Raw genomic sequence first — 12925 nt, forward strand, 5'->3', positions numbered from 1 at the left:
TTTAGCAATAACTATCACCTCCCAATTCCTACGAGATTTGAAATAAGTTGTCACCGGTAAGAAAGGTTGGACCTATTGAAACCAAGAGCAAGGTTCAGTCGCCTGAACTTAAGAGAATGGAGGCCGAGCAGAAGCATCAGAAGAAATGTCTACCCAGAAGAGGGATAGATCCCTTCAATTTTAAAGGGACTTGATGGTCCTCTAGAATAGGGGTCTTCAACCTTGGCAACTTTAAGACTTGTGGACTTCAACTCCTAGAGTTCCTCAGCCAGCAAAGTTGAAGTCCACAAGTCTTAAAGTTGCCAAGATTGGAGACCCTTGCATAGAGGACACCTTCAGGACACTCTCACAGAACACACTGACTCTTTTGATGGGTTCATATGACACAAAGAAAGGAAACATAATATATGACTATTTGCTGAAACAAGGACTGGATTCCGACAACAGAAACCACCCGATCCCCAAGTAATGCGTGAGGAACTGGCTGAGGAAATCTGGGAGTTGAAGTCCACAAGTCTTAAAGTTGCCAAGATTGGAGACCTCTGCTCTAAAAAGGACTGGTAGGTTCCTGACTGAGCAGGATTAACCGTGTTGGATTAACAGTGTCCGCTCCTGGCCCCTCACAGTAGAGGAACCTCTGCTACATAGCACATCTCCCCGTCACTCCATCCAAAACATGGGCCTCCGTGGAGTCGTGGGAGCCCTCCAAGAGGACAACATGTTCAAATTGGTTTGGCCTCTTTTGCCAGAGAGGAGTTGGAAGTCTGCCTAAAATCATAAAACAGCTTTGTAAGAAAGAAGAACGGAGCTAACATCCCAATACAAACTCCAGTGATGTTCTGGCAGAGACTGGGGGCTCTTGTTAATTTCCCTCCCACCGTACCCTGGATTTAATTTTATTATTTAAATAGTGCAAGGAACAAGAAAAGACCACAGTTCCTGAATCCTGGGAGAAGACAGCTGGGTTTTGCATAAAGGCAAGAATTTGCTTCTGCTCTCTTATCATTGGAGGACTAAAAAAAAAGACATTCTTTTAGTTAATCAGCCAGCCTATATTGATTGAACATGGAAAAATCAAGCACTGTCTCAATTTACCTTCCTCCTGTGTGAGGGGTCATTAAGCAAGCAGTGGGGTGGAAGGCACCCGTGTCTCCATGCGTCTGTTATCACCAATCCCATTTGCATTTATAAGGAACACACACGTTAAAAAGAGATTGCCAAAGAGATGCATTTGATTATCGTTAAAAAAAGAAATAAAAAATAGAAGTCTTGGCTTTGCAAAGGAATAGCTCTTAAGAATGCTTGCAATTGGTCCAAATGGGAGCTATGAAATAGTTGAGGTTGATTGGGTAACGCAGGGGCTGTTTTAATTTAATGGCATTTAATACAACTGCGGGGCCGTGTTTTTGTTTCATTTTATTTGATATTTTTTTCCCAGAGCAACCCCAGGATAGAGGCAGATTTTTTGGGGGAGGGCGGGGGGTGTAAAACCCTGATGCAGCTGGATTCCTCAGAAGGGACTTGAGAAGGTGCTGCAGCCGAGATGTTCATCCAGGATCTATGCCAGGCACAAGCAAGATCCATACGTGTAGAGCAGAGATCTCCAAACTTGTGGACTTCAACTCCCAGAATTTTGGGAGTTGAAGTCCGCAAGTCTTAAAAGTTGCCAAGTTTGGGATTCTGGGAGTTGAAATCCACAAGTCTTAAAGTGGCCAATTTTGGGGGGCCCTGGTGTAGAGTTTAAGCTTACTGGTCCTTTATTATATTTTGACCTATTATTCAGGATTCTTCCCAGACTGCCAGCCTTCACCTGGAAACAGGCAGATAAGGCTCTAAAGGAGCTTAAAGAAGGTCTGTTCTGGATCTGTTTTGGCTGCAACACAAGGATTCAAGGCTAATTACGTGCTTGAGGCCTCTCCCTGCCTACCTGGGTGTTCCTGAATCTCCGGGGAGAGTATCCCCATCAGAACACAAAGGTATTACCTGAAACTTATAGTAAAGAGAGAAAGCATATTTGGCTATTCGTGTATTAACTGCAGCCAGAATTGTATTTACTCAAAACTGGGAAAGTGAAGAGATTCCTACTGATGGAAAATGTGATTAGAAAAATATTAGAATGTGCAGATATGAACAGATTATTAACACTTGCAATTAAAGAGAAGGAGCAAGCTGAATGTTTTAAGATATGGGAACTACATATATTGATTTATTTTAAGCTAGAGAAAAATACGAAAGCTACACGTAACTAATAGATTAGTAAAATATAGAAAAGAGGTTTATAGAACTAAACATGTCAAAAAGAGGGGTGTTATAGTAATAGAGATATTATGTATATGAATAAGATAAGAAGAGAGAATTAATACCAAAGAAATGAACACGGATGTAATTTTAATTATTATTGCACAAGATATTTGTATTCAGATGACACACTGCTAAATGGAAGATGAATTGTATGTAGTTTAAATAAAATAAAATAAAATATTTACCAAAAAAAAAAAAGAATGCAAAGAAATGGGGAAGAGACCTTCTTTGGAAGGGAGAAGGGAGCTGCCAAGAATAGGATCAGCTACAAACCGGGCCGAGTTTGGTTCTGGTTTTTATTTCATTTCATGCCAACTCCAGAAATATATTGTCTTGAAGTCATAAATAATTCCCCTTGCCATTTTCTTTCTTTCTTCAAAAAGTAATTAAAAAAAAAAAACAGACAACAGGGGAACCTATAAATGCAAATAGTTTATTATCAATGAGCAACTAGTTTTTGGCCTGGATATTACTATAAAAAAAAACAAAAAACTATACAGCCAAAATCCTGGTAATACTCCAATATTTGCTGTATATTTTTTTCCATCATTTTTTTTTAAAAACAACAACTGTACTACTGAAAGACTTTTAGCCAAAGTGCATTTTCCATTTTTTGTCCATATACACATTGCACCGTACATAAATAATGACATTATAAAAATGACTCCATAATTACAAGTATAATATATATATTTTCATATATATATATATATATATATATATATATATATATATATATATATATATATATATATATAAAACTTTATATTAAATCTAGGTAGATGATATTTGGGGTCCTCGGGGCTTCGCTCCTCAGCATGCAACAGCTACCTGTTGTTTATGTTGAGCAAAATTTCTAGCCAGCAGGGACAAGAGGTGATAAATTGCCTGGAGTAACAGGGCCCCCAGCCTTTCGCAAAGCTGATCCGGACGCTGTTCGGGTCGTAGGGTCCATCTGGGTAGTCCAAGTCAGGGGCATGGTTCAAGAGGCAGGATTTCTCGTAGTCAAAGGCCTTGATCGAATACCCAGGCATCACTTTGTGCACAATTAAGGTCCTACAGCTGGGAATGTCCAGCGTTGGGGAATTGACGAAGATCGGGTGCTCGCTTCGGTTGTAAGCCCACACGCCGTCCGCTTCTTTGCTGAGCAAAATCCCGTAGCCGATCTTGTTCCTAGTCCTCTGCACCGTCTCGTTCCTGTTCTCCGGGATGAGCTGTCCGAGGCAGAAGCCGTTTCCTTGAGGTAGGTCATAAAATATACTGACGGACTGTTCGTACACTGTGTAGAGGCGACCCACACGGGTCCGATGCTCCCAGTAGGCCACGTTGCACCAGTGGCTGTGCTTCGTGGCATCGGGCGACATGCTGGCATCTGGGAAGAGAGGAAGGGACAGGTTAGGTCAGGCCAAAGGAAGAGAAGCTCTGAACCAACATGGCTACTCGAGGCCTGGCGGCCGGAACTGCCACCTCGCTGCCAGCCTGCCGTGAACCTGGGGGTGGGGAGGTGGGGGAGGAGCTGGAGGGCTGGGCGAGGGCCTGAGGAAAAGTGAATGAAGACTTCAAGGTCATTCCCTTGCAAGAAGAAAGCCAACCTGTTCCCAAAACATGTCTTTTAAACTTGAATGGGTAATGAGAGACAAATAATGGGAAGGAACCAAGGAAAAGAAAGTTAACTGGCAAAAATCTGGCATGGCTTCTCACCCTCTGTAATTCACTTGACGTCTAGTAAACTGTCATGCCCCTGTTGGAGTCTGACTCTGAGGGAGAGGAGGAGGAACAGCCAACAGGGAATGGGAGTGTGGCTCCGGAGGTTGTGGAGGAAACTGGGGAAGGGCACAGACCAGCTGGGCATTCAGAGGAAGACCCAGGCCCATCCCCTCTTCATCCTAGGGCACCCAGGGAGGAGCGAATAAGGGAGAAATATGAGTGGTGTGGTCTATGGGGGGGGAAGGGGCCCTGATCCCCTTCATGGGCTGCAGCTGTGAGGACTGTTTAAAAGGACAAACTGCGCACGGCCCAAAGCTGGAAGGAAAACGTGAAATAATTCTAGTCTTACAGTTCTTATCTGAGTTCTGGCGTCCTTCTCAGTGTGTATATTTCAATATATGTGGACGTCTTCAAGCCCTTATCCTGTCTTATCTCCTTAATTGCTTCAGTGTGGTTTGTGTTGCTTTTTTTCTATTTATAATTTATATGTATTTTGAGTTTGAACGGCATTTAGTTTACTTTATTGTCATTGCACCTCGTACAATGAAATCAAACACCATCTTCAGTGCACATCATGACCATGACCATGAAAAAGACTTGTGGACTTCAACTCCCAGAATCCCTGAGCTAATATGGATTGGAGGAGGAATTCTGGGAGTTGAAGTCCACAAGTCTTTAAAGCTGTCAAGTTTGGAGACCTCTGTTCTAGAACATCACTACCAAATAATGCCCTAATTGGAAGTTAAAGAGCATTTTTTGCGGACATGGATACACCACAGGGATGGCAGATTTGAAGATAAAAAGAAAAGGCTGAAATGGATGGATTATGCATCGCCCTTGAGGCATTTAGGTGGAAGAACAGATCACACCCATTTTTGCAAAAAGCAAAGGTTTTTTTACATACAAATAACACCTTACTGGCTGTTATATCTCACAATGATATTTGGATAATTTCTAGGTTTCTGGCTGGGGTCTGAATTACCAAAGAACATCCCTCAAAGACGAGATTCCTACTGTGTTAATTCTTTGATGAATAAAAAACAAGGTCAAACTGTTTAATTCTTGTTTAAAACCAGAATCAGAGAAAAACGCTTTGACCTTTCCATTTCACCTTCAAACCTGAACAGCGCAAAGATAAGAGTCCTTCTTCTGTGCCTTTTTTGGGGGTGTGTGTGTGCACATGAAAATACTTTCTAACAGCCCCGAAGTTGTTTTAAGGGATGTCATCTTTACAGGAACAGGAGAGCAGCCTTCCAATATTTGAGGAGCTGCCACAGAGAGGAGAAAGGGGGTCAAACTATTTTCTAAAGCACCTGAAGGCCAGACAAGGAATAATGGATGGAAACTGAACAAGGAGAGATTCAACCTGGAAATAAGGAGAAACTTTCTGTCAGTGAGAACAATCAACCCGTGGAACAGGAGTTGCCCTCGGAAGTTGTGGGAGCGCCATCGCTTGAGACCTTCAAGAAGAGACTGGACTGCCATCTGTCAGAAATGGTGTAGGGTCTCCCGCTTGGGCGGGGGTTGGACTAGATGACCTATAAGGTCCCTTCCAACTCTGATTATCTGTAATCTGTTAACAGCACAGAAATAGCAACTGAAGATAAATAACTAAGCAACCGGAGCATTAGATGTTTTCTGCCTCTGCTACTATCTGAAGCCTGTAGTCCTTTTCCCATCTTTTCCCAGGTTCTGTGGAACCTCAGCCAAGCATTCTTGGTTTGTGGGAAAAACCCTGAACCTGGCTCGGAGCTTCCCATCAAACCTATCGCAAGACGTCGCCCTCCTGACCTTGTTCCTTGAGGCCATCAAGTCCAATTAACTCTGAAGTCAAACCGATACCATCATTTGGCTTGAGAGAGAGCAGACTGACGCGCTGGATTTCAAAAATAGAGGCCTACTTTCTCTCTCCCGCTCCCACCCAACGACCCCCTTTCATTCTCAAATTTCACTGGCAGGAAAAGCAGACGTTACTTGCCCAGGGAACCAACCCTAAACTGCTGTTGTTTTGCTAAAGATTAACTTTGAGTTGTAACTCTCTGCAGTTTTCAAATGGGAGAGGAGGAAGAGGAGGAGGAGGAGGGGAATAATATCAACCTGGCTCAAGTTTCCCCAGGCAAAATCCAGGACCAAGAATGTTATTTGGTTCAAAAAAAACAACCACCACCACCCCAAAATGACTTTAGGAGACTTTAACCATGCAAAAACAAGCTTGTGAGAATGCTCAAGGATCAGAGGTCTCCAAACTTTAAGACTTCTGGACTTCAACTTCCTGGCTGGAGAATTCCGGGAGTTAAAAGTCCACAAGTCTTAAAGGTGCCAAGTTTGGAGACCTCTGCTCAAGATTAACAGTCACGGGGGAAAAATGCCTGTGTGAATTGTTCTTCTGCAATTCGTCTCCCTGTGTTCTCAAAATTGGCTGATACACTGACATGTTCGCCTGAGCCTGCGGGGTTTGAACTTCAGGTCTACCTGTGTCCAAAACCAATGATACCACCAGCTACACAGTTCCTTAAAAACTAAGTTAGGCGCATGAAGGTCTGGCCTGAAAATGACAGTCCTAAATCAATCATCATCAAACAGAGAAGGAATTTTTTGGCCGGAGAAGGTTCAGGGAAATATGGGCAGGTTCAAGAGGAGCTACTCAGTCAAGCAAGTGGGTCCAGAGAAGGAACTGGAAGCTACATCCCAGAATTGAACTGAGGAAGCTTCTTGGATGAGAAGTGAAGCATCTTCAAAGAAAACACAAGGAAGTCTAGTTGCTTTTTGGAAAAAGACATTTGGGACGACTATGAGCTGGATGATTGAGAATCTCCGTAAACACGCTTAAAAGAGGTGCATTAAATTCCCACGCTGCTACACTTTAGGAAGCTGGAAAAGTATATTGCAAAGCTTTGAATGGTTAATTTATTGATTGATTTTTAATTCTAGTTTTGGTTTAATTGCACCAATTTTATGATGCTCTATTCTCTCCATTTTAATAGCTGCAAGCCATTTTGAGTGTTGGAATAAAGAGCTGGAATACATACATACGTCTGTCTATCTATCTATCTATCTATCTATCTATCTATCTATCTATCTATCTATCTATCTATCTATCATATATAATTCATCCATCCGTAGCCTACACTGTTCTCAGGGCTCAACTATCCTTTTTGCAGTTGATCAACGGTTTACAGAATATTGCTGGATTTCCTTACTACAGCAAATACCCAATTTTGCACGGTTTTCCTTCTTCTATCCAAACTTTTGGCAGCTAATGTTCTGCTGGCTTGGCCAGCATTAAGCATTCAGAGGCGGGGAAAATGAGAGAATATTACAAGCCAAAGGTATCAGCTGAATCCTGATAAGACCAAAGGGCTATATGGGTGCATGGATTTGAAACACTCAATAGCCCATAGATTCAAGCGAGGCGTTTTTACCAAAGTGAAAGCCGACAGCCAGATTCTACACACCCACAACTGCACAGCCTAGAGAAATAGAAGGAGCTGAATCCATCAGGGTTAAAAATTAATAACTCGGTCTGTGACCATGGAGCGTGTCTGAGCAAATGTGGGAAATTCCTGCCTGGTGGGATCTCCAGAAGAAGATGGATTAGCAAGGAGGGCTTTGGCTTATGATTTCCGTGCCTTGCAGGGGTGTGTGTGTGTGTGTGTGTGTGTGTGTGTGTGTGTAATTCTCAGAACTGCACAAGTAATTCCTCGGATCCTTTTTGCACAAAGAAAATTTCTCCCTTCAACGACCAAGAGTGCTGGTTTATGGAATGCAGCCAAGAACTACGACCGATCTCTGGGTCGTATTTCCAAAAATTAGCAGCCAGGAACGAAAAAAAGGGACAGAAACGAGATTAAAGATTTCATTTCTGATCAAGAAGTCTTGAAGGAACTTCTTTTGCCAAAAGAGGGGCTTGCTCCCAGATGTTTGCCACCATCTAGCCCTGTGATGGTGAAACCTTTTTGGGCTCCTGTGCCAAAAATTGTGCGCTCACATACCAGCACCCAGAAGGCAATGTGCACGCCCCCGCCCCCTACGCATGCAATCCCCCCGTATTTCCGGAAATACAGGAAGTGATGAAACAGGCCTATTTTTCAGCCTGCAAAGCCTGCAGAGGTTTCCCTCGAGCCTCTGGGAGGACGAAAAAGGCCTCAAACGGGTTGAAAATCAGCTGGGAGGCGCATGCATGCGCAGTGAGGTAAGTTTGCCTGGGGTTCATGTGCTCACACAAATGGCTCTGCGTGCCACAGGCTCGCCATCACGGGCCTCGCCAATACTTTTATCAATAAACTCATTTCCCCTGTTCCTTTCTTCCTTGCTCTTTCTACAAGGAGGTTCATGAACATTCAGTGACTTCCAAAAGAACTTCATGGTGAGCAGCTCTCAGCTCTCTTCTTTCACATAACCACAGCCAGCTAAACTGGCAGGTCCAAAACCAGAGCCCTGAAGATTTGAGGGCTTCTATTCACACAAGTTAAAAAGGATGCATCCAAAAAAAACCCCAACTTTTAGGCAGAAATAAAATCAGGACTTTGCAATTTGTCACAACCTGGAATGTACACGTACACACACACACACTCCCTCACTCCCTCACACACACATACACACCCTGCAAGGCACAGAAATCATAAGCCTGATTGCTCCAAAGCCCTACTTGAATTTCCACATTTCCTCCGACTCACCCCATGGTCGCAGATCTAGCTGTTTCTTTCACCATGATTTATTCAATAAACTGCAATTCACCCAACCTGTTCGTCCATAAACCGTGGTTTACAAACCACTATGCTTGGGTTCACAGACCTCATTCTGCTAAAAATCAAACTACCTTTAGCAAAATTTAGTATCATATTAACCCCAGTCCTGGATATTAGACAGCCAGTTTGACGAATGATTAAAGTTACCAGGCTAGAAATTGGAATCCTGGGAGTTCCAGTCTCACCCCAGGCACAAAGTCAGCCAGATGAGGTGCTCCATCTCGGCCCCAACAAGAAGCCAAGGTCAAGCCACTTTCCAAAAATCGAGCCAGGAAAACTTGGTGGACTGATCCCCAGATGTTGCCAGGTCTTAAGAGCATAGTGAAGGACGAAAACCCCAATCAGGGGTCCTTGGTGCTCTCTGACCTCGATTGTTCTCTTGCAGGCATTTCACTACCCAAACTAGCTAACATCATCAGTGCTAGTCAACTGATATTGCCTAGTTTGGGTCATGAGACATCTGGAAGCTCATCTGAGAGCACCAAGGACCCCTCCTGTCAACCCTGAGCTACAAATGTTCTCCTTTAGTAAAACCCCCATCACAATCTTATGAAAGAGGCTTGCTAAAATTATTTCATCCTTTTATCTTCATCCGCTGCTTCAGAATCCAGCAGCTATGGTTGGAGACAACTTTTTAGAACAAGCGGCCCAGATAAGGAGCAGGTCAAAATTCCCTTGCAGAAACTGGTACCCAGAAGGGAGGGAAACAGCCACCGCAGCTCCAGTGCATCATGGACCAGCAAACACCCTGAATTGCTTTCACGAAGTTTTTAAGGATTACAAGCTGCAGCTAGAATGCAATCAGGTGAAACGGCCCAACCCCTGAAGTTGGCCCATTACATGAAAAACCCTCCAATGAAGTGGGGGTGAATTTATCTGGTGATGGAAACTTTAAAAGAGGTACGGCCTGCAAACAACTTGCTCCCCCCTTCCAAACTCTTCCCTCCGCACTATTACCTTACCGCCAGGTGAGACTGGCACGTCTCAGGGACACGCCAATCCATGCCATGCCACCCCAGCCACAGGGCAAGGCTGGAGTGGAGTTTTTCTCAGCCTTCCAATCTGCTTGTTTGTACAAGCCAGCTCTTCAGGCCCATACCTTCAGCGTGAAGTCAGTCGGGGCGGCAGCCATAAGCTCAGTTTTCTTCCCCGCCCATTCTCTCAAGACCCTTCCTCAAAAAATTTTTTTGGGGGAAAGGTTGCCTGGAAGGGAGGGGGAAAAACACAGGCGTGTGGCAGACGGGGCTCTCCAGCTGTGCCTGTGGTGTGCAGGACGGCACCTCTGAATCGGGCTTTCTGGGTCAATGGAGCCTGAGAAGGTCCTTCCTTGGGAGAAACAGCCAAGGCGTTCCCAAGAAGCCACAGGGAGCATTTATTTGGTCAGCAAGCACATTCCAAGCTATAGGATGGTGATGGATGTGGTGCAACGGATGTGGTTATTAGGGCTGCTGGCTCTAAACGTCTCCGAGATGAGCATCAAGTTAAGAAGAATCAAACCACCTCACTGTGCAATCTTGGCCTCCCTTCACCGTTGGCTTCCTGAGCAATCACCCCCACCCCACCCCCCAAAAAACCTCAAAAGTCTTCCAGAAATGTTGGGACGGGACTTCTGCAGTTCCCAGGCTGTTCCAGGCCTGCGAAGGGGGAATTCTGGGAAGAGAAGTTCTAACACATCTAGAGGGCACCCGTTTTATGGAAGGTCCTCTCCACAGCTCCACGCGGTCCAACAGGATGACTAATGGCAGCACGTTTTATATATATATCACAGCCTCAAATCTTTGGTCTAGCTGGTGTAAAATGCAGGCAACTTTCGGATTCTGTAACAGCTAACTCAGCACAACCAAGCGAAGGTTTTCATAAAGGCCCCAGAGGCTTACCATAATAAATCAACTCATTTCAAAACAGCCTCCCTGGCCCCTCAGGCCACTTTGATCTCTCTGCTCCTAGGAGAGTTGGGGCAAGCTGCCAGCAGCTGTTGCTATTGTTGTTATTAATTGGTTCTGTGGATGGAAGGAGATTTCTAGTCTAGCCCAGGGCTACTTTTAAGCCTGGAGGACTTCAACTCCCAGAATTCAAGCTGGCTGGGGAAGTCTGGGAGTTGAAGTCCTCCAGGCTTAAAGTTGCCAAGGTTGGAGAGCCCTGAGCAAGCTAACTCAGAGACGGAGGGCCGAAGTAGTGGACACAGCACATGCTTGACAATTCCCTTTCTGTTTGTTATGATGCAATGGCAAAACACAATCCTAGGTAGGTACACCCCTTTAAAGGCCATCCGGACCGTCCAATTATCAAAAATGCATTGATGGAAAAAATTAAAGAGACAAGAAGTTGATGAAAAGAATGTCAACGAATCTTTCCCAAGGACCGGGGAAGTTTGAGGGTGTTAAAGGTATCAGTGCAGGATGTCAGATGTTCCTTTTGCAATTGGGGACCTTTGTCATGGCTGACGGTGTTCAAATGGTGCTCCAGATGTTTTTGGATTACACTCAGAGCTTCTATTATTATTGGTACTATCTTTGCTTTTATTATTATTACAAATAATAGAACGTATATGACAATATTTCATCTCCATCAATCTTCCCCAGCTCTGGGAGCCATTGAGCCAGATGTCAACGGCTAGCATTCAGGACTCAAGTTGGACTTCCCCAACTTGGTTATTCTCCAGTCAAGTGGTTTGAGAATTGCCACCTTGGGAAAGGTTGGTATGTATAATGGCAGCTTCTCATAAACTTTGCTGAGATGTACAAATGGGACAACTATCTTTTTTTTTAAATTCTTCCTTATTAGAATGAAAGTTGGAATTTCAAGTAACTGGAAACCAGTTATTAGCATATCTCCATACCTCAGAGATCAGTCTTGTCTTCTTCAGCCTGAACCATTGAAATGAGACTGGCTACATCTTCATCTTCCAGCCAACCCAGCTAATGACCATCCAGATGGCAACAGGTTGAAGGAGACTGACCAAGAGAACATGCAGGATGAGAGAATGTGTCCAAAACAACATGGAAACCCCTTCTAGACCAGGGATCTCCAATCTTGGTCACTTTAAGATAGCTAGGGAATTCTGGGAGTTGAAGTCTACCAGTCTTAAAGTGGCCAAGATTGAAGGCCCCTGTTCTAGATCGTGAATGGATGCCTGCCACCAGGCCAGAAAGAAGCAAAATGGGCTAGACACGGCAGAGCAAATATTCCAGTCAGCATAGAAGGCCAAACGACATCTCTCTCGAGTGCCTAAATTCTCGACTGGAACTTATTTCCAATGTTTCCATCCGAAAACTGTGATAACTGGACAGTTCGATAAAGATCTAGCCAAGGCTTGATCTCTGTAATCCCAGGAGAACATTAGAAGAAAAGGAGAAGGAGCCGCTCCAAATAAAATAAGCCTCAGGTCACTGAAACCAGAGTCAGAGGATAATAACAAAGGAAGACAAGGACATCTGATCTGTTTTGTTGTAGGAATCCTGTGAAGGATCCCAGCAAAGGCACACGCTGCAAGTTCTGTTTACTACGGTTTATTTTTGTCAGGTTTCCGACTGTGTTTTGAGGAGGGAATAAAAGGGAAGGCAGCACCAAGGCTCTTCTCTCTGCCCCCCAACTGAAGAAGGCAAAGAAGGCAACTGGCTGCTAAGATTGTGTGCCACAAACAGGAACAAAACCCCTCACTTTTTTTTCCTCCTCCCCACGGGCTGCGCTCACTTTTAAAGAAAAAGGGAGAAAAATAAGATCCAAACTCGGGTTAAGTCAACATCTGCCAAAAATATCCCCACCGAACAAAATAGCAGGATTTCATTAAGTCAATTGCAACTTGGCAAAAATTCTGAAAAGGGGAAGCCGCAGCCAGGCCTGTAATTTAAGCCTTGTTTGAAGAGCAGCGGCCTGAATGCAAACGAAACTGCAATTCCATGACTTTTATTTTTATTTTTAAATCCATGCCCTGGCTCCCGCTGCTCCATTCAGAGAACCACAAGGTTTGCAGGCCATTACAACATTCGGGAGAGTTTTCTTGGTGGGAGAAAAAGGGGGGGGAGAGAGAAAGAAAAAATTCCCAGAAGCCTCCACGGTAATTCAATGTGGAAATCAACCCAGTTGTAGGACAGGGGTCCCCAAACTTGGCAACTTTAAAAATAAAAATTATACATTAACAAGATCAGCGACCTATAAAGAAAATACAT

General features: G+C 44.1%; 1 protein-coding gene and 1 long non-coding RNA gene across 3 annotated transcripts in view; one reads left to right on the forward strand and one right to left on the reverse strand.

Annotated features, from left to right (window-relative positions):
- LOC148124709 (uncharacterized) overlaps positions 1–12925 on the forward strand; it is a 529533-nt gene that overhangs the window by 386403 nt on the left and 130205 nt on the right. The window lies entirely within an intron of this gene.
- Positions 2716–12925, reverse strand: part of SMAD6 (SMAD family member 6) — a 49380-nt gene continuing 39170 nt past the window's right edge. The window contains exon 4 of the mRNA XM_026709269.2: positions 2716–3673. Within this exon, the coding sequence (XP_026565054.2) occupies positions 3129–3673 (545 nt within the window). The 3' untranslated portion in view covers positions 2716–3128. The remainder of the gene's footprint in view (positions 3674–12925) is intronic.

The sequence above is a fragment of the Pseudonaja textilis genome, chromosome 13, assembly GCF_049901715.1.
Source record: "Pseudonaja textilis isolate UNSWEBS1 chromosome 13, rPseTex1.2, whole genome shotgun sequence".
In the NCBI taxonomy this organism is placed as follows: domain Eukaryota; kingdom Metazoa; phylum Chordata; class Lepidosauria; order Squamata; family Elapidae; genus Pseudonaja; species Pseudonaja textilis.